The sequence below is a fragment of the Molossus molossus genome, unplaced genomic scaffold (assembly GCF_014108415.1).
Source record: "Molossus molossus isolate mMolMol1 unplaced genomic scaffold, mMolMol1.p scaffold_m16_p_1, whole genome shotgun sequence".
NCBI classification, from domain to species: domain Eukaryota; kingdom Metazoa; phylum Chordata; class Mammalia; order Chiroptera; family Molossidae; genus Molossus; species Molossus molossus.
The window spans coordinates 206,749,599-206,773,926 of NW_023425344.1; the positions used below are offsets into that span (position 1 = coordinate 206,749,599).

The following is a 24,328-nucleotide window of genomic DNA, read 5'->3' on the forward strand; positions in this document are numbered from 1 at the left end:
CTTAGGAACTTGGGGTAACAAGGCATAGGAAGAAACCCATGTCAATAAAAAAGAATACAACTGGCAGAATATAAACTCCTTTATTTCCGAAGTATGATTTGCCTTCCACTCCTGGCATCATTCGCAGAATGGCCTGGCTTCTAAGTAATTCTATGCATAGACAGGCTAATAAAAAAATAAAATAGTAGTTTAGAACCTGTTTTGGGAATGGGACTCTTAGAATCTGAAAAAAGATATGAACTGTCTCACGAGAAAAATGAATATACATACAGAGAGAAGTTTGGGGACCCAAAGAGAACTTGGAAACTTATTTGCATAGTTTTTAAAAAATTAAATGTATGGAAAGACATTACCAGAAAAACAATTTTCAATTTTTATCATCCAACTGAAGATGTCCTTATCAACTACAAGAATATTCAAATTACTTTACTTTGTACAAGAAAGAAGAGATTAGAATGAAAATAAGTAATAACATTTTTTAATATTAGGGAAGGAAGGTAGAGGAAAGTCATTAAAGATTAATTTTAAGTGTTACGGTATCTGGGAAAACTTTTCATATCATCTCCCATAGAAGTCAAGATGTAATTAATGAAAGTAAAGTACAGAGTAAAAATATAAATCTTCAAACTCTTAATGTATTTATTTCAAATCCTTTCCTCACCACATCTCTTACCCAAACTGCCAGACCATAAAAATATGATCGGAGTTTTTAAAGAGAGCAGTACATTATAAAGGAACACTGATCAGAAAAACCTACATCTTTGCAATACTCTGCAAGTAAACTAGATGTGTAACTTCAAGTTAACTGTTTTTTTAATGCCTCTGGGCTTCAGTTTCATCATCCACAAAATAAGTGAACTAAACCTGTGTCCCTTTCATTGTAAAATTCTATAAATCTATGTATATTTAACTTACCATTTTGTTTTGTCCTTTAGTTTCGGGGGCTGAAAATTACTTTTTGACATTAAGAAGAGGGCCCTGAAATAAAAACTTCAGTTAAAGAGCAATACCAAAATACTTTTATTACTACATCTACTAATCAGAATGAATATTCTGTAATAAATTTATACAAGATTACTATATATGTAGGCACTGATGAAAACTGGTCTGAAATATGAAAATTAAATTTTTTATATTTTAGAGAGTCTATGGAAAGTTTCACCTGGCCAGAGAAAGGCTCTTTAATTTCAAACAAGCTCTTATTCATGGCAAAGCTACCAAATGTTAGAGAAGAGTTTTGATACCATACTGTTACATATATAACTAGTACTGTATCTTAGGTACAAGTCTATATAATTGTACATTATTCTGTAATACACACCTAATATTAGGTTGTATGTTTAACTAAAGATTTGCCTCTTATTTTGGGTGTATAGTGAAATCATATTCACTTCGTAGTCTGTTTCCCTTTTTGGACAATAATTTTCCACATTCTCTTAATATGAACGATACGAAAGTCAATCTACAAGAGGACTTTCTCTATGTATCTACCTTTGACTCATTTTCTACGAACTATAGGGGTAGAAGAATGAAAGATTCAAGAAGAAAGCTCTAAAATGCTTTATTTCACTATTTCCTACAAAATCCCTTCCAGGTTTCTATAAACAAACTCTTTAGTCTTTTTTAAAAATACCAAATATAGTTTCTCATTTTAAAAATTAAATGGAAAATTGAAAAAAGTCTATATTCCTACAACCCTAAGACATTATTTGAAATTTTCTGCTCTTCTTTTTAGTCTTTATCTTAATAATAACCAATTACTACATCATTGTATTAGGTAATATTATATTCTTTTTTTTTTTTTTTACTAATAAGCAATTTTCCATGTTGCTTTAGTTTATACGCATGTAATAGCTGCCCTTACCTGCTAAATAATTTGCTTAACAATTCACTAACTATTGGACATTTAGATTTTTCCTGTTACCCTGAAATAAATAATTCTTAGCTTTTTTTACCCCTTGAATTTATTTACTAAGCATAATTTTCCAAGTAGTGAAAAATCAGAAACATTTGAATGACCCATAACAAATGTCTAAATTATTTTCCTAAAAGCTTGTACTTTTTGGCATTCCACCTAAATGTAGATCTCGTTTAACTATAACTTTAGTTACTTGTGAGGTCAAATAGCTTTCCATGTTTCTTTAGTATTTGGTCCTTGATCATAAACACTCTATATTTTACCTATAAAGTCTTTGAACGAAGTCCTTATGTAATACTACTATTCTGTCTATCGTGTTAGGAAAACAAGTTCCCCATTCTGTTGATTTTCTTTTTAACTTCATACTATTTACTTTAAAAGTTTAAATTTTAGTCCAATTTATCTTTTTCTTCAAAATAGTAAAAACCTTTTCAAAGGTCCTCAAATTTATTTTTTCTGAGACATTTTACACCTAAAATGCAAATGATAATTATACTAAGTATACGTCTTTATCCCTAAACAAAGTAAAAACAAAAAAAAAAAACAATGAAATGAGAATAGAAAAAAGTCTTATCTGTATTCTATCATTTGTTTATAATTCTACTTAAGACAAAAAAAGAAACAGGTTCAATTGACGGAAGAATGAATGTAGTGACTTAAAAAAGACTTCAGACGGTACAGACTATTTGCTCCCTATTGTTTTAGAAATAGCAACATAAGAGAGGTTTTAGATGAGATTATCCCTAAGTGCCTTATAACACCTATACCATTTTAACATACTTGAAAATGAGCTTGGAATATCCAATTATCAGTATCTCACTCTCCCAGAAGACCTATTAATAACTGCATAATTGTAAATAGTGAGAACACCTCATTGGATGAAGATCAAACATAGGTGGCTGAAGTTCTCCAAGTTCAATTGCTGTTATTCCTACTGCCCAGATATCACAGAGTTGGTTGTAGCCACCATTCTTTTCTACTGCTGCAACTTCTGGGGCCATCCTAGAAGGAATCAATGAATGTATCACTTTTATTTTTTTTAAATTATATGAAATCTGCTACTTTTGTCATATTCACTAGACTTCTTGGAGGAAAAGCAGCTGAGAGGCATTTGCTAAGAAGAAACTTTACTAAAAAAGACAAAGACTTGATACATACACAGACACACATGATCTTTAAATTCATTATTTAAAAATCTTGAATCTTCTCTGAATACTAGTGCTCTGAGGAAAAATCATGCTGTCTTACTTTAGTTTCTGTTTTGTGAACCTTGTTATATAATATGCGAAAAGAAAAAGAACACCTAAATCCCTGTGAAGGTTAGAGAAAAGTTCCCAAAAGAGGTTACCAAATCATTTAAAAAATGAATTAGCAGGGCCCTATAGGTGTGGCTCAGTGAACTGAATAGTCCCATGGACTGAGAGATCCTGGTTCAATTCCTGGTCAGGGCACATGCCCGGGTTACGGGCTCGATCCTCAGCAGGGGGAGTGCAGGAGGCAGCTGATCTATGTATCATTCTCACACTGATGTTTCTCTCTCTCTCACCCCCCCCCCCCACCAAATCAATGAAAACATATTTTTAAAAATTCTTAAAAAAATAAATGAAATAGCAGGGAGCTAAGAGGAGTGGGGAGTAGGGACATTTTAATCAGAGGAAACAAGTGTGAATGAAGGGAGACAGGGAGGGCATGAAATACCTGGAGAAGTGATAGAACAGTGCTGCTACTCAATGTATGATCTACATACTGATGGGACATAAATTGCTTGTTATGAGTCTGTGATAAGCAGAGAAATTGAGAGTAAGCATTTACTCTAGTACAATACAGGATCATTTTTTAGTATTTCATTTTTAATTTACTTTACTAAAAGGGCATTCATCACAGATATTTTGAGAGGGTCAATAAAGTATTTGAAAAATGAACATCAGAGGTGATGTTAGATGGACAATGAATGGCCTACTGATTATATAAGAAAGTCTAGATTTCACCATGAAAATAAAAGATTAATTATGGAGGTAAACTTGATCTAAAATTCATGGCAACATGAAAGATAGTGTGAGAGGACATGAAACCAGCATTAGGCAGATGAGTTAAAATATTTAAAAAATACAAGGGAAAAAGCAAAGGATTTTTCGAAGGCAGTGGTAAAGGGGACAGAATAAAAGGGGCTGACAAAAGAGACTCATGTGAGCATAAAATGTTTGTGTGTATCCAAGTAGAGCTATTATCAAACAATTGTTGAATATATACAGGATTGAAGGTCAACTGAGTAGCTGAGTTGGAGTTATCTATTTGGGAGTCGGTGGTGTATAATGATGGCATCTGAAGTTATAAAGCACAGATGATACTGCTCAGGGGAAATATTGCTATTTTTTAAAATGTTTACTATTTATATTAATTAATTAATTTATATTGATATTGATATTGAATACCCACAAGGTAAAAGTTACTTTTATATGCACTTAGGTTACAAAAATTATATATAATAAAATGTCTCTCGACCTAAGTGTGGGTAAGAATATAAAAATACATATACTAAAAGTGCCAACATGTACATCTACATGCTATCTGTAAGTATACATACATAATAATAGGTATAGAAACAGAAAGGAGCCCTGGCCAGTTTGGCTCAGCGGTTGAGCGTCGGCCTGCGGACCAGAGAGTCCCAGGTTCAGTTCCTGCTAGGGGCACGTACCACAAAAAAAGAAACAGAAAGGAGAAAATGATCATCATGGAGCAAGGTGATTAAAGGCAAATTTCAGAGAGAAAGAAGCTGAGCTGGAACCCAGAGAAAGCACATTGGTTTCATCTCCTCTGCCCATTACAGTCAGTCAGTTAGTAGTGGCTAACTGCAGCACCACGCTAACCAGGACTGTTGCATTTCCTGGTTCAGTGGAAAACAGAGATATGACCAATCAGTCTGCCACTGGTGAAGTAAGGCAGAGTGTGTGCCACTTTTTAGACAGAACAGGACTTAAGATAAACACAGAAGACACATATATAGGGAGCTAGTAACCAATATCTGGAATAGTCAGGGTACCAAAAACTGACCATTTTGACTAAAGAAGACAGGGAAGGACAGTCACAGTAAAGAGACTGAAAAGGGAAATTGGCATGTGATGAATGAAATTTTATAGGTAATCTAACTCACCTATTTTTTAAAAATTTTATTTAAATGATATTTATTGAGGTTTTTTATTCTGTTGTTAAAAGTGGTATGTGTTGACTGAAGAGAATTTGGAAGACATGAAAAAATATGGAAGAAAACAAGTTAAAGAAAAACACTGTTGCACATATTTTCATCCACAAATTTAAAACACACACATATCTTCTATAAAAATGGTATTATATTGCATATGCTACTTTTAATATTCCTTTGTTTTAACATTATATTATAAGCCTGTCCACAGATCATTCATATTTTACAACAGGATTTTTAATATCAACAATTTATTCTATTGGTTTGAATGAATATACATAATTTCTTTAACTAATTACTATTGGATATGCATATATTCCATTTTTCATTACTAAAGTATTTGATAAAGCTCTTAATATGTATGTCTCTTTAATAAAGTAATACAAGCAGAATTGAGACTAGAACATAAACATTACTTAAGATTTTTGAAAAACACTGCTACCAAATCATCTTTCAAAACTGTTCTACCAATTTCTACTTTCATTGTCAAATATTTAGTGATAGTGATAGGTATTATCCATGATTCCTAATATCTTCCAATTTCACAGAAAAGAATGTTACTGTTTATTTAATTTGCATATTGGTCATCAATGGGGGAAATATTATTCATATTTTATGACATCTTATATGTATGATTTTAATAACTACTTCTAAGGACACACTCTTTTTATTCATTTATTAAGGACTTACATATTAAAGATATTAAAATCTAGTTTGTTATATTTTAGCCACTACTTCCTGGTTGTTATTTGCCTTTCCCTTTTAGGCTGGTGGACATATAACAGTTTTATATTTTCGTGTAGTTAAATCTATCAATTTTTCCCTTTAACATTTTATGCTTTTAGGTCAAAAAAGGCTTACTCAACTCTTAAAGCAGATAGCCACTGATATTTCTTTAGGATTTACTTTTATAAATTAGACTGTTTCCATATGTAATTTATTTTATATTAGTATGAGGTATGAAGCTACTTTAAATTTCTTTCCAAATGATAAATTATCCAAATAATAAAAAATCCAATGTTTCATCAAACTTTAAATGGCACCATTTCACCCTGGCCAGTTTTGCTCAGTGGTTAGAGCGTTGGCCTGTGTACCAAAGGGTCATGGGTTCAATTCTGGTCAAGTGCACATTCCTGGGTTACAGATTCGATCCCCAGCCCTGGTAGGGGTTATGCAGGAGGCAACCAATCGATGTGTCTCTCTCACACTGATGTTTTTCTCTCTCTCCCTCCCTTCCTTCCAATCTATCTAAAAATCAATGAAAAAATATCCTCAGGTGAGGATTAACAACAACAACAAAAAATAATACTAATAAAAAAAAATAAATGACACCATTTATAATATTCATTAAATGACTTTACATATTGAAATTTATTACTAGGCTTTCTATTATATTTCGAGTGTCTTCATTAATGAAAACAGTGTTTAATTTATTTTTTTAATGTGTTTTTATTGATTTCAGAGAGCAAGAAACATGATATGAGAGAGAAACATTAATTGGTTCAGTTGCCTCCTGCATGCACCCCCACCAGGGAAAGAACCCCCAACCTGGCTATGTGCCCTGACGTGGAATTGAGCCAGCAACCTTTCAGGTTCACACGACAATGCTCAACCAACTGAGGTATATCGGCCAGGGCTGAAAGCAGTGTTTTAGAAAGATTACTTTGTCAGTAATTGGTAGAATGTACTAGGAGTAGGGTGGCTGGTGAAGACTAATGGTAGGGTAGGATGCATAAGTTTTTTGTTGTTGTTAATTCTCACCCAAGGATATCCTTCCATTGATTTTTAGATAGAGTGGGAGGGAGGGAAAGAGAGAAACATTGATGTGAAAGAGACACATCAGCCCTGGCCGGCTAGGCTCAGCGGTTAGAGCGTCGGCCCGTGGACCAGAGAGTCCCGAGTTTGGTTCCTGCTAAGGGCATGTGCCTTGGTTGCAGTTTGTCCCCGGCCCCGGTTGGGGTTGTGTGCGTGGCAACCAGTCAGTGTGTCTCTCTCACATTGATGTTTCTCTCTCTCTCTTCCTCCTTTCCTCCCTCTCACTCTATCTGAAGATAAATGCAAAAGATGTCCTTGGTGAGGATAAAAAAAAAGAGACACACATCAATTGGTTGCCTCCTGCACAACCCCAACTGGGGCAGGGGATCAAACCTGCAACCCAGGTACATGTCCTTGATTTGGAATCGAACCTGTGACCCTTTGGTCCAAGGGCTAACACTCTAACCACTGAGCAAAACTGGCCAGGGCTGGATGCATAAGTTTTAACAACCAGATAGCAAAGTCCTAAATTAAAACAGAACCAATACCAAAAGAAAGGGTAACAAAATGACAAGAGGTTGTAATATGAGTCTTTCTTTTGAAACTCTCATACATAAGAGTGCTCTTAATAAAAGATCCCAGAGACAGCAGGAATTTTTAGCACTTTAACACAAGGAAATCTGAGCAATGCAAATGAATATCAAAGTTTCCCAACCCAATTAGAACTGTGATAGTATCAAGGAGCATGCAAGCCTTCAGACTTCCTAAAGAAATGAAAATGCACAAATTCAATCATAATATAAATCTGTCTTACCAATAAGGGGTGCCAATGAAAGATTTTCTCTTTGCAATGGTAGCTGTTATTTTTGCTGCTACACCAAAGTCGGCTGTTGGAGGAAAAATAAAACAGAAAATTTTAGTTCTTTTCAATAAAAGCATTTCTAAGTTTCACCCTTAGGCATGACATTATTAATAATCAGGTAGTAATGCTAGGGAAATGTATAAAAATTCAATACTTAAATCCCTTCTTGTTTGGTTTATAGAACAAAGTTAATAAAATATTTTTATTGCAAGCACATTAAAGTTCATTTAAGAAAAAGAAAAGAGCAAAATATAAAACACCCACCTGAATTCCTTTTATTCTAACACAACCAGGTTAGTATTTTGGTGCTGTTATAAAAATGTTTTTTGTTTTTTTGTTTTTTTTAAGTGCACCCCAGTGAGAAGGAGATGGGTGGGCTTTGGCTAGGCAAAAAAGTTCTTTTTTTATGTATAAACTTTGTTATTGTTGTTGCTGAATATGATTGTAAAAAACTAAATACAAAATAGTTCATTTTTGTTACATAACAGACCAGGGGATTTTACTCTTACTCTTCTTAACAATTTTTTTTTTAATCCTCACCTGAGGATATGCTTTTAATGATTTTAGAGAAAGAGAAAGGGAGCTAGAGAGGGAAGGAAGGAGGGAAGCAATGATGTGAGAGAGAATCATTGACTGGTTGCCTCCCACACTCGCCCTGACCAGGAATCAAACCTGCAACTGCGAGTTTCCGGTGCATGGGACAACACTCCAACCAACTGAACCACCCAGCCAGGGCTTAACTATTAACTTTGATGACTGAATAATGTTCCTTAAGTGGATTTATCACAACTTAACAGTTTTTCTATTGCTAGAAATATGTTCTCACTTTTTTCTTTACTTTTATTTTTTATTCCTCACCCAAGGATACTTTTCTATTTATCGTCAGATAGAGTGGGAGGGAGGGAGAGAGAAAAACATCAATATGATAGAGCCACATCTACGGTTACCTCCCGCATGACCTGACCAGGGCCAGGGATGAACCGTAAAGGAGGTACATGCCCTTGGCCAGAATCGAACCTGCGACTCATTGGTCTGTGGGCCAACGCTTTAACCGCTGAGCCAAACCGGCCAGGGCTCACTTTTTTCTATTATATAAAATGTTATGACTAACACTTCTGTGAATATGGATTTTTTTTATCTTTAGGATTAATCTCCTTAAACTGAGTCTCAGGAGTAATATTGCTGGGTCAAAAGATGAACATTATTATGGCTCTTGGTATGAATATTAAACTTGTATAATATTAAAATTTATTCAAATTTGGAAAAAAAATGTTAGAAAATTGAAATAACATACCTAATTTTACATCACCATGATCTGTCAATAAAATATTTGCACCCTAAAACAAAAATACAAATACGATTTAATTAGTATCAAAAAATTCACTCCAATAAAATTATCAATATAAACATATTAAATAAACTTACTTTGATATCTCTATGCATTTTGCCTTTAGTATGCAAGTAGGCAAGACCCTAAAGTTAAAAAAAAAAATGGTAACATTAGGAAAACTGCAAACTTGCCACCTAAATTTCCTACTTGAATTCTTATTGAATAAGAAAAATGAGAATGTCTTTTTTTTGGCGGGAGAAACCCTAGATGAGATTCTTTTTACTAGTCAGTGTTTACTCTAGTTTAAGATTTCAAGTTTATTTTCTGATAAAAATCAGAAATATTGTACTATAACACCATCACCACAATGAAGCAAAACGAACATATCCAACACTCCCAAAAGTTGCTCCCACACACAAACACTAATCTTTCTTTTGTTTTTACTATAGAAAACTTCACATATAAAGGCTGAATAACAATACAATGAATCCCTATGTACCCATCTCCTAGACCCAACAACTATGAAATCATGGCCAATCTTGTTTAATCTAGGCCCTCACACACCAAACTCCCACTCTACCACCACATTATTCTGAAGTCTTAGATTTCATATTTCATTCACTAAGAAGTGACTTTTAAAAAGAACACAAAACCACAATGATATCATTATGCCCTCATAATTAACAATTGTTTAATAATATCAAATATCCAGCGTTCACAATTGTTTAAAGTGGGATCCAAACACTGCAACTTGTTGACATGACTCCTACTTTTCTTTTAATCTGTGGGATCCTCTGCCATATCTTATTACTTTTTCCTTTTAAGTTTTTATTAAAGAAAGTGTTGTTTATCCTATGCAGTCTCTCAGGATTTGGATTTTGCTAGTTACATCCCAATGATGCCATTTTACATGTTCCTTTGACCCCTGTATAAACAGTAAATAAGCACTTAAATCTAGGGTCTTGATGAGATTCAAGATTTAGTTATTTGGGTAAAATTACTTCATGGTGGTGCTATATAGTGAGTCCAGTCAGAAGACTGAAAACATCTAAGTTATGGAACAAAAAGAGCACTAAAGTATTACAGCAGCAGCAACTGCAGGAAGCTGCTACCAAAACTCTATGACCTGGGGGAGCAGGAGAGAGAAAAGGCTGTAATTATTATTTATAAGCCTGGTAAAAGAGTTCTGTGGAAATGAAATTCAGACCTCTGAGAAGGATGCTCTGTTTAGTTGGTGCTGGGGTCCATTAGGAATTACACAATGTCTGGTTGTCTTTTAGTGATATTAACAGCTATTGATGCTGATCTGATTTCTGTCACTACAGGTCACTTCTGAATTTTTAAAAGTTTTATGTAAAATAAATCATACAGTATATTCTTTTTTATCTGGGTCTTTCACAATAATTAATGTGACATTCCTTGTTAATTTCACTCACATTGTAATTTGTTATCAATAGTTCATTCTTCTTTATTACCAAGTAACAGTCCATTGCACAGATATACCAAAATTTCTTTATCCACTCACCTATTAACAGACATTTGGGTTGTTTCCAGTTTTTGGCTATTATAAAGTTGCTATGAAGAAGATCCATGTACAGTCATTGCATGATTTTTTTTTCCTCTCGGCTAAATACCTAGCAGTGCAACAGCTGGATCATATGGTGGTACAAGATAAACTTCTGGTGACTGCCAAACTGTTTTCCAAAGCAACTGGACCATTTTACATTAAAACCAGCATTGTATGAGAGTTCCCATTCATCTACATCCTCACCAACCTTCTTAAATCATTTTTTTTATTTTTATTTTAGCCATTCTAATTAGTGTGTAGTGGTATCTCACTGTGGTTTTAATACACACTTTTCTAATAACTAATGATCTTGAGCATCTTTTCTACCCATACATCTTCTTTTGTGAAAGGTCTGGTTAAATCTTTTGTCCATTTGCGTAATGGGTTGTTATTTTCTTATCATTGAGTTTTGAGAGTTCTTTATATACTGTGGATACAAGTCCCCAATCAGATATGTATTTGCAAATTTCTACATTTAGTCTGCAGCTTTTCCTTACAAATGGCAAAAGACCACTATGTATACCAGCACTGCCTCTTGAAGAGGAGAGTTTTGGTTTTCATGAAGACTAATTTAACAAGTATTTATTTTATAGAGAATTTAATTCAACACTGGAAAATTTTCTCCTCTGTTCTTTTCTAGAATTTGTAGTTTTAGATTTTATATTTATGTCTATGAGATTTTTATATACGGTGTGAAGTACGGTTTGAGGTTCATTTGTTTGCCTATGGATGTCAGAAGTCTTTGCTCTGAAGTCGACTTTGTAATATGGCCACTCTGGCTTTGTTTTAAACGATTAGTATGGTATATCTGTTTTTCTTTTCCTTTTACTTTCGACCTATCTGTCTTTATGAAAGTATTTTCTTGTAGGCAGCATCTAGTTGGGTTTTGCTTTTTTCCATTCTGACCATTTCTGTCCTTTAAAAAATTTTATTTAATAAAATTAAATATATATATTTTTGAGGTGTACAACATGATTCTTTGAAATACATATACAATGAAATGATTATTTGAATCAAAGTAGTTAAACAAAATTATAAATGAAATGGTTAATTATTAATTGCTAATTTTTTCAATGAGTAGTCTTTTAGGACACTAAAAAGATAAATATATTGGGAGAAGTGCTGCATAATCTATATTCCTATGAAAGATTCACAACCTACTTTAAGATACTAAAAGTGCTCACACATCTGAAATAAAGAAACTTTCACTAAAGAGAATGTTTACCAAACTAAAAAGAAAAAAAGATTCTGCTCTCAATGACTTTTAATATCACACAGAACTAGGTTTTCCAGATACCATTATGAGTAATTGCGAGGCTAATTTATTTTCGTTTGGGGAGAAATGGCAAAAGACCACTATGTATACCAGCATCAGCTTAAATGAACTCCTGTCAATCATTCATGAAAGAAATAACCAGGCTTACAGATTACAATATAAGAAGTTAACAGAAAACTTTAGTTTTCATTTTTTTGTACAGATCGCCATTTCATAGTTTTCAATTGCGAAACGAGACCTGTTTTTTTAGCTATATAAGTAAATATAGTACCTGTAAAGTTTCTCTGCATACATATGCTATCTGCAATTCTGATAATGGTCCAGTAACTAGAAAGAAAAAAAAGAGACCATGTTGTAAAACACTTGAATACAACAGATTAAAAACAGTCTATTTTTTGTTGTTGTTAATCCTCACCCGAGGATATTTTTCCACTGATTTTTAGAAAGAGTGGAAGGGAGAGGGTGGGCCGGGGGGGGGGGGGGGGGGTGAAAGAGACACATGCCTCCCGCATGCGCCCTGACCAGGCCAGAGATCAAACCTGCAACCCAAGTACATGCCCTTGACTGGGAATCAAACCCTTGACCCCTCAGTGCGTGGGCAGACACTCTAACCACTGAGACACACCAGCCAGGGCAAAACATAATTCTTCATAAAATCATAGAGAAGACATTTTTTAGCTTTTGTTTTTATTGATTTTTAGAGAAAGGGAGGAAGAGAGGAAGGGAGGGGAGAGAGAAAGAGACAGACAGATATCAATTTGTTGTTCCATTTATTTATGCATTCATTAGTTGATTCTTGTATGTGCCCTGACCAGGGATCAAACCCACAACTTTGGCCTAACGGGGTGACACTTTAACCAACTGTGCTACCTGGCCAGTGCCACAGAAAAGACTTTTGTTGTTGTTGTTAACTCTCACCCTAGAATATTTTTCCATTGATTTTTCTAGAAAGAGTGGAAGGGAGGGAGGGAGAGGGAGAGTAGGATAGGAAAGAAGAAAGAGGAAGGGGGGAGGAGAGAAGAAGAAAAGGGGGTAGAGAGGGGGAGGGAGGGAGAGAAAGACAGAGAGACATGGATGTGAGAGAGACACAATGATTGGTTGCCTCCCACACACACCCCAATTGAGGCTAGGGATCGAACCTGCAACCACATATGTGCCCCGTTATAGGGAATTGAGCCTGCAACCCTTCGGTGATGGGCCAACCCTCTAATTACTGAGCAACCTTGGCCAGGGCCACAGAAAAGACTTTCAAATCAAGTGGCATAGAGCTAGTTTCTACCAAGAAGTCTTTATTTATTTATTTATTTATTTATTTATTTAATCCTCACCTGAGGATATTTTTCCAGTTTTCTTCAGATAGAGGTAGGAGAGAGGGAGAGAGAGAGAAAGGGAGAGAGAGAAAAACATCGATGTGAGAGGGACACATTGACTGGTTGTGTTGTGCATGACCTTAAACAGGGCCAGGGACAAACTGCAACGAAGGTACGTGCCACCTTGACTGGAATCAAACTCATGGGTCTGTAGGCTTACACTCTAACCACTGAGAAAAACTGGCCAGGGCTAAAAAATTATACATTTTTAGCCCTTGCTGGTTTGGCTCAGTGGTCAGAGCGTCGGCCTGCAGTCCGGAAAGAACAGGGGTTCGGTTCCCGCTAAGGGCATGTACCTCAGTTGCAGTTTGTCCCCGGCCCTGGTTGGGTCGTGCGGGTAGCAACCACTCGATATGTCCCTTTCACCTCTAGGTTTCTCTCTCTCTCTCCTTCCCACTGTATCTGAACAAAAAACAAACAAAAAAATGTCCCCCGGTAAGGATTAGAAAAAAAAATTATACATTTTTAATATAAAAATATTCCAGCACCTTGGCTGGTTGCTCAGTGGTTAGAGCATCAGACCACAGACCAATGAGTCACAGGTTCGATTCTGGTCAAGGGCATATACCTTGGTTGGGTCCTGCAGGAGGCAACCAGTCGATGTGTTCCTTTCACATCGATGTTTCTCTTTCTTCCTCTCTCTTTCTCCCTCCTACTCTAACTGATGATAAATAGAAAAATATCCTCAGGTAAGGATTAAAAATAAAATAAAATAAAATAAAAATATTATAGCAACAACTAATTTGTTTTCCTAGATAGCAGGTTAAATTATTAGGAGAGATAAATAGTTTTCCTTAATGAGAGAGTCACCCTTTGCATTTAAATTCTTATTTATAAGGAAGTTTAGGCGATTTCACTGGTAGATAAAATACTTTCCTGAAGGACTACATCTAAAAAGTGAAATTTGGATTGTTCAAGTACTCTTGAATTTCTCAATCCAGGCTCCAACAAATTTAACTGAATAACAAAAAATTTAAATTTAGATTTCTTTTATGCAATATTTCAGGAACAGAACAGAAGAATGTAAAACAGTAAATATACCTGTTAATATCCCTGGTTAACTAGACATTTCAAACAACAATCATTAAAGCCAGAGTCAGTCTTAAAATATAAAGACAAATTAATAGTACCATGGTAAATATCTTGAAGTGATCCGCCACCACAGTATTCCATACAAATCCACAGTTTTTCTCGACTAATATGAAAGAGAAAGAAAAGTACATTAACTAGTAATTCTCAACCACTGACATACTATGAAGGCTTTCACTCTTCAGCACACCAAGATTTAGGATGAACTACGGAGTGTAACAGGCAATTACCCTGGCAGTCTTTCATTTTCATTTTTATTTATCCTTTTTATTGAATGTATTGGGGTATGTCAGTCTCTCTTCAAGGTACAGAAAAATATAGTGACTTCAGCTTTGTTCCCACCTTACACTTTAAAATATGATCACTTTCATAAGCTAAACCACTTATTTGTAATCATTCATAGTATTTCATTAAGATTCCCAGATAAGGTATAATTGCGTAAGTGGAGGTGTCACTATTAAGGTAATGGGAAACATTAAGAAAAACCTAAGAAATTTTATAACTTCAGACAACATAATTTTTTAAAAATATGTTTTTTATTGATTTTTTTAGAGAGAGGAAGGGAGAAAGAAACATCAACTGGTTGCTTCCTGCATGCCCCCTACTGGGTTATCAAGCCCGCAACCCAGGCATGTGCCCTGACCAGGACCTCTCAGTCCATGGGACGATCGATGCTCAATCCAGAGATACACTGGCCAGGTGGCAATTTTAAAAATTTATATATATAATACCAATGACATAAAAGGGACGGAGAGTGATAGCAAAGAAATATAAAATAACAAAGAGAGAGAAAACTTTTATTTTTACCTGAGATAGCTCCCAAAGTAGGCAACGATGTTGCAATGTTTACATTCTTTAACCATAAATATTTCTTGTTGAATCAAAGAAAAATCATCTCCTGAAAAAACAAAATGATAATAACTTGGTTATCATGTTGGATTTTCAGTTTCTATAAATGGGGAGAAGGAAGGAAAACTTCACAACAAATATCAGAGACAAGGAATTAGACAATCTTAATACCTCAATGGGAATATAAACTGGTTCTTTCTATAAAACTAGAAGCCTTAAAAATATACAAAATTTTTGAGCTCATAATTTCACTTCAAAAATTTTTTTCTCAAGACTAATGCAGAGATGAATGTTCTTTATAGTGTGACTTAATAATGAAAGAATGGTTAAATAACATATGGTATAGATAGTACAATACAGGTAAAACAGGTTTTGATATGAAAATATGTTCATGATATATGAAGTGAAAGGATATTTTATATAATTATCTGAGTACATATGTACATTGAAAAATGTCTCAAAAACATACACCATGTTTATGTCCGGGTGGTAAAATTAAAAGTAATTTTACTTTCTTCTTTTTTTGATTTGCATTTTCCAATTTGTCTATCACAAACCTCTTTTTAGTTGTTTAACAAGAAGAAGTTATATTAAAATGAAATATTATTTATGGGAATTTTATGATTATCATGACAATACTGCCTAGAATGATACTGTAACCATCAAACTTCATTTTGCATAGAAATGATGTTTATTTCAGTAAAAGAAGTTTGTGTTGATAAAATGATTGCATGTGTATCATGTAAAGGCAATATAATGTAGAAATTAAGATTTCTAATTCTTACATTAGAAACACCTGGAAACCTGGATGCAAATCCTGATTCAGCCATTCACTCTCAATGTAACCTCGGACACTTAACCCTTGTGAACCACAGCTGAATCTGTTCAGTAGCACCAAGATTCATTTCACATATCTACCATTTTCTTAAACATTCCCTAATATTAGAAATACCAAGTTGCTGACCATTTTTTAAAACACATTCTTATGCCCCCATATTTGTTTATGAGATACTCTCAATTGAGAATGTTGTACAAAATCTATGAGATGCAGTGAAAGCAGTTCAGAGAGGGAAGTTCATAGTACTACAGGCCTACCTCAAAAAACAAGAAAAATCTCTAATAGACTCTCTAACCTCACAACTTAAAGAAGTAGAAAGCAAACAAAAAGAAAACCCCAGAGCTAGTAGAAGGAAGGAAATAGTAAAGATTAGAGGAGAAATAAATGACATATAGACCAAAAAAGAATTCAAAGGATCAATGAAACAAAGAGCTGGTTTTTCAAAAAGATAAACAAGATTGATGGACCCTTGGCTAGACTCACCAAGAAACAGAGAGAACCCAAATACACAAAATCAGAAATGAAAGAGAAGTAACGACTAACACCACAAAAATACAGAGGATCATTAACAAATAATAGGAACAATAATATGGCAACAAATTCAACAATCTAAGGGAAATAGACAAATTTCTAAAAACACATAGTCTCCCAAAACTGGACCGGGAAGAGATAAAAAACTTTAACAGACCAATAAAAACTAAGGAAATTGAAGATGTAATCAAGACTCTCCCAGCAAACAAAAGCCCAGGCCCGGATGGCTTCAGGGAAGTTTTACCGAACATTCAAAGAACTAACATCCATTCTCCTCAAACTATTTCAAAAAATTAAAAAAGAAGAAACACTTTCAAACTCGATTTCTGAGGCCAGCATAATTCTAATTCCAAAACCAGAAAAAGACTACAAAGAAAGAAAACTACAGGCCAATATTCCTGATGAACATAGATGCCAAAATCCTTAATAAAATACGAGCAAATCGGATCCAGCAATACACCAAAAAAATTATTCACCATGACCAAGTGGGATTCATCCCAGGGATGCAAGGCTGGTACAATATTGGCAAATCAATAAATCTGATACACCACATAAATAAAATGAAGAATAAAAAACACATGATCATATCAACAGATGCCGAAAAAGCATTTGACAAAATCCAGCATCCATTTTTTTTTTTTAATCCTCGCCCGAGGACATTTTTGCATTTTTTTGTTCAGATAGAGAGGGAGGGAGAGAGAGGAAGAGAGAGAGAGAGAAACATCGATGTGAAAGGGACACATCGAGTGGCTGCCACCCGCTCAACCAACCAGGGCTGGGGACAAACTACAACCAAGATATATGCCCTTAGCGGGAACCGAACCCGGGTCTCTCTGGACCGCAGGCTGACTCTCTAACCGCTGAGCCAAACCGGCCAGGGCCAGCATCCATTTCTGATGAAAACGCTCAGCAATGTGGGAATAGAGGGATCATATCTCAACATAATAAAGGCCATATATGAAAGACCTACAGCCAACATCATACTCAATGGGCAAAAACTAAAAGCATTTCCCTTATGAACAGGAACAAGACAGGGATGCCCACTTTTGCCACTCTTATTTAACATAGTACTGGAAGTCTTAGCCATGGCAATCAGACATGAAGAAAAAATAAAAGGGATCCAAAGTGGAAAGGAGGAAGTGAAACTGTCATTATTCGCAGATAACATGATACTATACGTAGAAAACCCCAAAGACTCCATCAAAAATTTACTAGATTTAATAAATGAATTTGACAAAGTAGCAGGATACGAAATTAACATCAGGAAATCGATAGCATTCTTACACACCAATGATGAACTCACAGAAAGAGAAACTAAGAAAACAATCCCATTTACCCCTGCGGCAAAAATTTTAAGATACCTAGGAATAAACTTAACCAAATAAATAAAGGATCTATTCGCAGAAAACTACAGGTCATTGAAAAAAGAAATAGAGAAAGATATAAAAAAGTGGAAGCACAAACCTTGTTCATGGATTGGAAGAATTAAGATAATTAAAATGTCCATACTACCCAAAGCAATCTATAGATTCAATGCAATCCCCATCAAAATACCAATGGCATACTTCACAGAATTAGAACAAGTACTTCAAAAATTCATATGGAACCAAAAAAGACCTCAAATAGCCACAGCAATCTTGAAAAAGAAGAACAAAGTTGGAGGGATCACATTACCAGATTTCAGGTTATACTACAAAGCCACTGTACTCAAAACAGCCTGGTACTGGCACAAGAACAGGCATATAGACCAGTGGAACAGGACAGAGAACCCAGAAATGGACCCAAGGCAATATGCTCAATTAATATTTGACAAAGGGGGGCAAGAGCATACAGTGGAGTAAAGACAGCCTCTTCATTAAATGGTGTTGGGAAAATTAAACAGCTACATGCCAAAAAATGAAACTAGACCCTCAACTTACACCATACACAAGAATAAACTCAAAATGGATAAGAGACTTAAATGTGACTCATGAATCCATAAAAATCCTAGAAGAAAATGTAGGCAAAAAATTTTAGACATCATACACAGCAGAATATTCACTGATACATCATCTAAGGCAACAGAAACAAAGGAGAAAATGAACACATGAGACTATATCAAACTCAAAAGCTTCTGCACAGCAAAAGAAACAACCATCAAAATGGAAAGGAAACCCACTGTATGGGAGAGCATCACTGCCAATGATATATCAGATAAGGGGTTAATTTCTAAAATATATATAGTGCTCATACAACTCAACAAAAGGAAGACAAAGAACCCAATTAAAAAATGGGCAGAGGAACTAAATAGACACCTCTCCAAACAGGACATACAAATGGCCAAGAGACATATAAGAAATGCTCAACATCACTAATCATCAGAGAAATGCAAATTAAAACAACAATGAGGTATCACCTCACATCTGTCAGAATGGCCACCATCAACAAATCATCAAACAACGAGTATTGACAAAGGTGTGGAGAAAAGGGGACTCTAGTACACTGCTGGTGGGAATGCAGACTGGTGCAGTCACTATGGAAAACACTATTGTGTTACCTCAAAAAATTAAAAATTGAATTGCCATTTGAAAATATCTGGAAGAAAGCAGAAAAAAAATAGTTACCTCCGTGAGTGAGAATAAGGACATGTGTTTAGGAGAACTTTCTTTTGTTTTCTTTTTTTTTGTTAATCCTCACTCAAGGATATTTTTCCATTGACTTTTAAAGAGTGAGAGAGAGAGAAACATCAATGTGAGAGAGACAGAGAGACATTGATTGGTTGCCTCCTGCACACCCCAACCAGAGCCGAGGATCAAATCTACAACCCAGGTGCATGCCCTTGAATGGAATTGATCCCAAGACCCTCAGTCCGCAGGCCAATGCTCTAAATGTTGAAGCAAACATGCCAGAGAAGGAGAACTTACTTTCCACTTCAAACTACTCTGTGTTGGTTTGATTAAACAAAAAAAAATAAACAAAAACCCCACCATGAACATTAACAAAACATAGTAATCTAATCTGATCATTTAAAAAAATTAAGTTATTTAAATGTTTTACTTTTCTAGTAATTATTAAAATACTTGGCCCTGGAGGGTTTGGCTCAGTGGTTGGAGCATCAGCCTGCAAACCAGAGAGCATCGGGTTCAGTTTCCACTGTGCCCGGGGCAGCTAGGGACATGTACCAAAAACAAAACAAACAAACAAACAAAAAAACACCTGAGTATTTATATACCTCTTATTTTGTGATTTTTATTGGTTCCACCTTTTCTATGCTATTTTGTCCTTTCTTACTTTCTTCTTCATTGAGTTTCTGCTTTTTGTTTGTTTGTTTCTCCACTATGTTTGGAAATGATGCTCTCCATTTCTATTCTTTAGAAGTTACCCTAGAAAGTTTAATGTGCATACTTTCCTTAGTAAAGACTACAATAAATTATCTTCATTCTCCCCTCAAATAATAAACTCAGAATGCTTTAATTTCATAACCTCTTCCCAACTCACATGCTAAAATGTTAGTTCTTTTCTAGAACCTCACACAACACCATCTTTATTATCATTACTATTTCATACAGGTATAATTTTTCTTTTTTAAAAGACTGACTCGTATTTATCACTTTCTTTGCACTTCCTTACTTTCTGCATCTCAGCCTTACCATCTGGGATTTCTTCTGCTTGATGTTCATCTTTTAAATTTTCTTTAGTGAGGGTCTATTGGTGCAAAACATTATTAGTTTCTGTGTGAAAATGCCTTTATTTTGTTTTCATTATTGAAAAATATTTACTTTGCTAGTCCTTTTCTTTCAGCTCTTACAGTCTTCTTCCTTCATTGTTTTTGGTAAGTCCCTATGAGTCTTAACACACAGTCTTTCCACCATAGCTAATGTCTTTCTGTAGTTGATTTAAAGATCTTTTGTCTTAAGTATTCTGCAGTTTCACCATTATATATGCACATGTGCATTTGTTATTTATTTATTCTTGTTGGAATTCTTAAATATTTGGTGTTTTCTCTGAATTCTGACAAAATTTTCAACATAAATGTTTCAAATGTCTGCCAAATTGTATCCCTACTCTAATTAGAACTAAGTTAGATCTTTTCACTCTATCTTCCACTTATTTTATATTCGTTCATATTTTCATCTTTTTGCTTCTCTGAGCTATATTTTGCATAGTTTCTATCTATATCTAACTTGTTACACCTATTGGTGCAAAATATTGAAATATTTTTCATTTCTAGAACATCAATTTCGTTATTTTTCAAGTCTGTCTGTCTTTTTTTTTTTTTTTTTTTTAACAATTTATTCCTTTTTACTCAGTTTCAAATCATTTTAATCTATCCAATCATATCACGTGTAGAGTATATAATTCCAAAATCTGATGTCTTCATTGGTCTATTCTGTTGTTGTTTCTGTAGGCTCTTGCTCAAGGCACCTTAATTCCTTGTATCTTCTGTTGAGTTTTTACTCTGAGCTTTTATTTCTTGTAACTTTTATGTGTGGAAATTCTTTCAAGCTTGAATTAAAGGCGAGAGACTACATTAGCTTCTTCTGTGTGGCAAGGTTTTTAAAGCAACACACATAATGTGATTTCCAGTTCAAGACAGCAATATTTATTGCCATTGTTTGCAGATGACATAGTTCTATTATAAAGAACTCTAAAGATTCCACAAAAAACTACTGGAACTAATAAATGAATTTGGTAAGGTAGCAGGGATGCAAAATTAATAAAGAAATGGATTGTATTTTTACATACCAATAACAATCATAAAAAGAAATTAAGATAACAATTCCATATACAATGACAATGAAATTAATAAATTACCTAGGAATAAATTTAACCAAGGAAATAAAAGACTTGTACTCAGAAAACTCTAAGACACTGAAGGAAAAAACTGAAGGCAACACAAATAAATAGAAGAATACACCCCAAACAGTCAAAGCAATGTTGAAAAAGAACGATTTTTTTCCAACTGAGCAAAATGAATGTAGACTGGAAAGAAATAGTACAGTCAATTCTAACAAAACATTTTCTTTGGACTGCCTATCTTAGATTATGAAAATTCACCTAAAGAGAAAAACCCTATGTTTTAAATTCACTAATTTAGAACCTAGCATTGTAGTTCACTTTTTTATTATGTAGTAACAAAAAATATTTACATTTTAATTTTATCTTGTGTTCAAAAGCAAATTGGGACCTAACTGAAAAAGAGAACCCTAGAATTAAAAATGAGTTTTACCTATTAAATAGCAGAAAATACCTATTTAGCCATATTTGTTTTCTGTATCTATTATTTAAAATCAATAAAAGAACATATTTGGTGGGCATTTGTGACCTCAAATTAACATTTTCCACCAATTCAGGCGTAAACTTTCCAAATAGTGATAGGGTACCAATATTTTACTTTACAGATTATTTTTAAAAATCAATATTATTAGATTTAAAAATAAAAGGAAATACTGAACAGCAAAAACACAGCACTTAACTAGAAGAGCTGACATTTGTCCTATTTGGCCAAAGCCCCTACTCTGGAATTTCTTTAAAGAACATTAACAAGGCAAACTAGCGGCTGTTTAAACCTTTATAGACTTCTTGACTTTTTAAAAATGTGTTCTTTCTGTGCTTATACTTCCAGGAAACAAGGCAAAATTGAGAAAAGTTTTAAACATCTATTCAAAGATATTTAAAGATTCTTACCTATTCTGAAAATTGTCTGCACTAATGAAATATATTTAAATTGTTACTTTATATAAACATACTGAACTATTTCATGAGTATTTCAATTTAGCATTTAAAATAACAAGCAAGGAAGCAAACAAAAGTATACTGCATTAATCATTCTGGTGATAATTTTATTAAATTCCATCCCTGTAAGCAAAACTCAGTTTTCAACAAATTATAATTTGCGTAACTTTAAAATATTATCATATAGTTTCACCATAAAAGAATAACTGGAAGACAGAGGAGAGAGGATGGGAAAATGAAGTTCTGATGATTAACTTCCCCAAGAATCCTGCTCCTGTTCTCAATGTCAGCTGCCACTAGCTACAGACTTGTTTGAGCAAATGAACATCTGTAAATTGAGTTAGAGGGCAAGCTGAAATTCAGACATGGACAGGAAAACATGGCGACAAACATTATCATACCTGCCTGCTTTTCTAGGGTAGTTCTGATGCCTGGCCAAAGAGATAGAAAATGGAACTAAAAATCAAAATGGTACTACTAATATATATTGTTTATTTTCAACACTAATCACTGGTATGTCAAACTTTTTATAAGATGGTACCTATATTTAATAAGCATCTACTATTAAAATGAGATATAGAAATGGTTAAATCATTCTTAGAAATAATCATTTGTCTGTGTATAAAAATAATAACAAAATCATAGGGACATAAGAAAGAATACTGACTTGTTATCTTTGTATTTTTGTGGCTAATTTAAAAAGCAATTCTTTGTGCTAATCTATTTTTATTGTTAACTCTAATGTTCCCTTTAGAATATTTATGAGTATTAGGAAAAGCCTAAAAAGAAATTTTTCAGGAAAATTTTAAATATAATATAAATTTAAACTGCCAGGGGTAAGTCAGTAAATCAGTAATAAAATTCAAGACTAAAATTACTATAAACTTCAATTATTTTTAACTAGGGTAAAAAGTATTAGTTTACATCTGCAATTTCATTTACTTAAAAAAAGTCTTGTTTATGTTTTATCAGACATAAGGCTTTTTTGTGAGTCATACTGGCAAATAATTATCTTTTCATGTGTAAAAACAATTCTACACCAGCTCATCTGTTAAATCAATACAAGGAAGCACTTTTGTAACATACTGGCTTTAGTGCAATTTTTTAAAAAGCTGAGTACAGTTAAGAATTCATTTCTGAAATACAGCTGTCTCCAGAATTATTTGAAGTATCTGAACTGAATGTTGGGAAAATTCTTTAGCATACCACCAAATTTTTTACCTAAACATCCCCTTAAGTCTGTTCTGAAAATATGAAAAACACCTACTCATTCATTACTGAAAATGCTAAAACACCATGCTTTAAAACTCTATGGTAATAAAGAAAACTTTTTTTTTTTTTTAAGGCAAGAAACAAAAGAAAAAAATTCCACAAATAAAATGTAATAAAATAACCCACATGAATAAAATCACAATTACAAACAGAAGATCAATTCCTCAATTCTAAAGCACAGAAGATAAAAATAAATAAAACTTTTCTAAAAACAAAAGTACATATATATAAAGTATAAGAAAAACTTATTTATCAGGTGACTAATTTTATAGTTATTTACTAATTTTTTTTGGTGTGGCGGGGTGGTGGTGTATTTACTAATTTTTAAAACTACAATTACTACTGACAATCCCCAGAAGAGGGAGAGATAAACCACAGAACTTATATGCATGTGTGCATGAACAATGGACATGGACAACAAAGCTGGGGACAGGGTGGGGAGGGAAGGGGAGAGGGGAATAGTGGGGGGAAAAGGAGAAACATCTGTAACAAAAATAAATTAATTAAAAAAAATAAAAATAAAACTACAATTACTATTAACCATGAATGAAAATCTCAAGATATGATACATATTAAGGCCTCATTTTCTGGACATCATAGCTTAGAGAAGATATGCAGCATTTGATGCCACAATCAGGCAGAGCAGTAAGTCACCTATAAGAGGAAAAATATCAGGCTGGCCTTACAATTTTTCTCTAACAATATTCATGGGAGAAAATATTTACAGATTTTTTGATGGTGAGAAAAGAATGTGTGA

The 24,328-nt window shown here is 34.0% G+C and overlaps 1 protein-coding gene across 11 annotated transcripts in view; it reads right to left on the bottom strand.

Moving 5' to 3' along the window:
• MAP4K5 (mitogen-activated protein kinase kinase kinase kinase 5) overlaps nt 1-24,328 on the bottom strand; it is a 116,415-nt gene that overhangs the window by 59,289 nt on the left and 32,798 nt on the right. For 8 of the 11 annotated variants that reach the window (XR_004960039.1, XM_036265671.1, XM_036265702.1 and 5 more), the window contains exons 3-10: nt 15,174-15,264; nt 14,408-14,472; nt 12,179-12,234; nt 9,160-9,207; nt 9,029-9,071; nt 7,687-7,759; nt 2,789-2,920; nt 916-978 (exon numbers count right to left, since the gene is read on the bottom strand). Coding sequence is in view for 10 of the 11 variants with exons in the window: in XM_036265671.1 (XP_036121564.1) it covers nt 916-978; nt 2,789-2,920; nt 7,687-7,759; nt 9,029-9,071; nt 9,160-9,207; nt 12,179-12,234; nt 14,408-14,472; nt 15,174-15,264 (571 nt within the window). In the remaining variant the exon portion in view is untranslated. Of the gene's footprint in view, nt 1-915; nt 979-2,788; nt 2,921-7,686; nt 7,760-9,028; nt 9,072-9,159; nt 9,208-12,178; nt 12,235-14,407; nt 14,473-15,173; nt 15,265-19,120; nt 19,142-24,328 lie in introns of those variants that run through there. The other 3 variants (XM_036265736.1, XM_036265709.1, XM_036265726.1) reach the window with 3 other exon arrangements.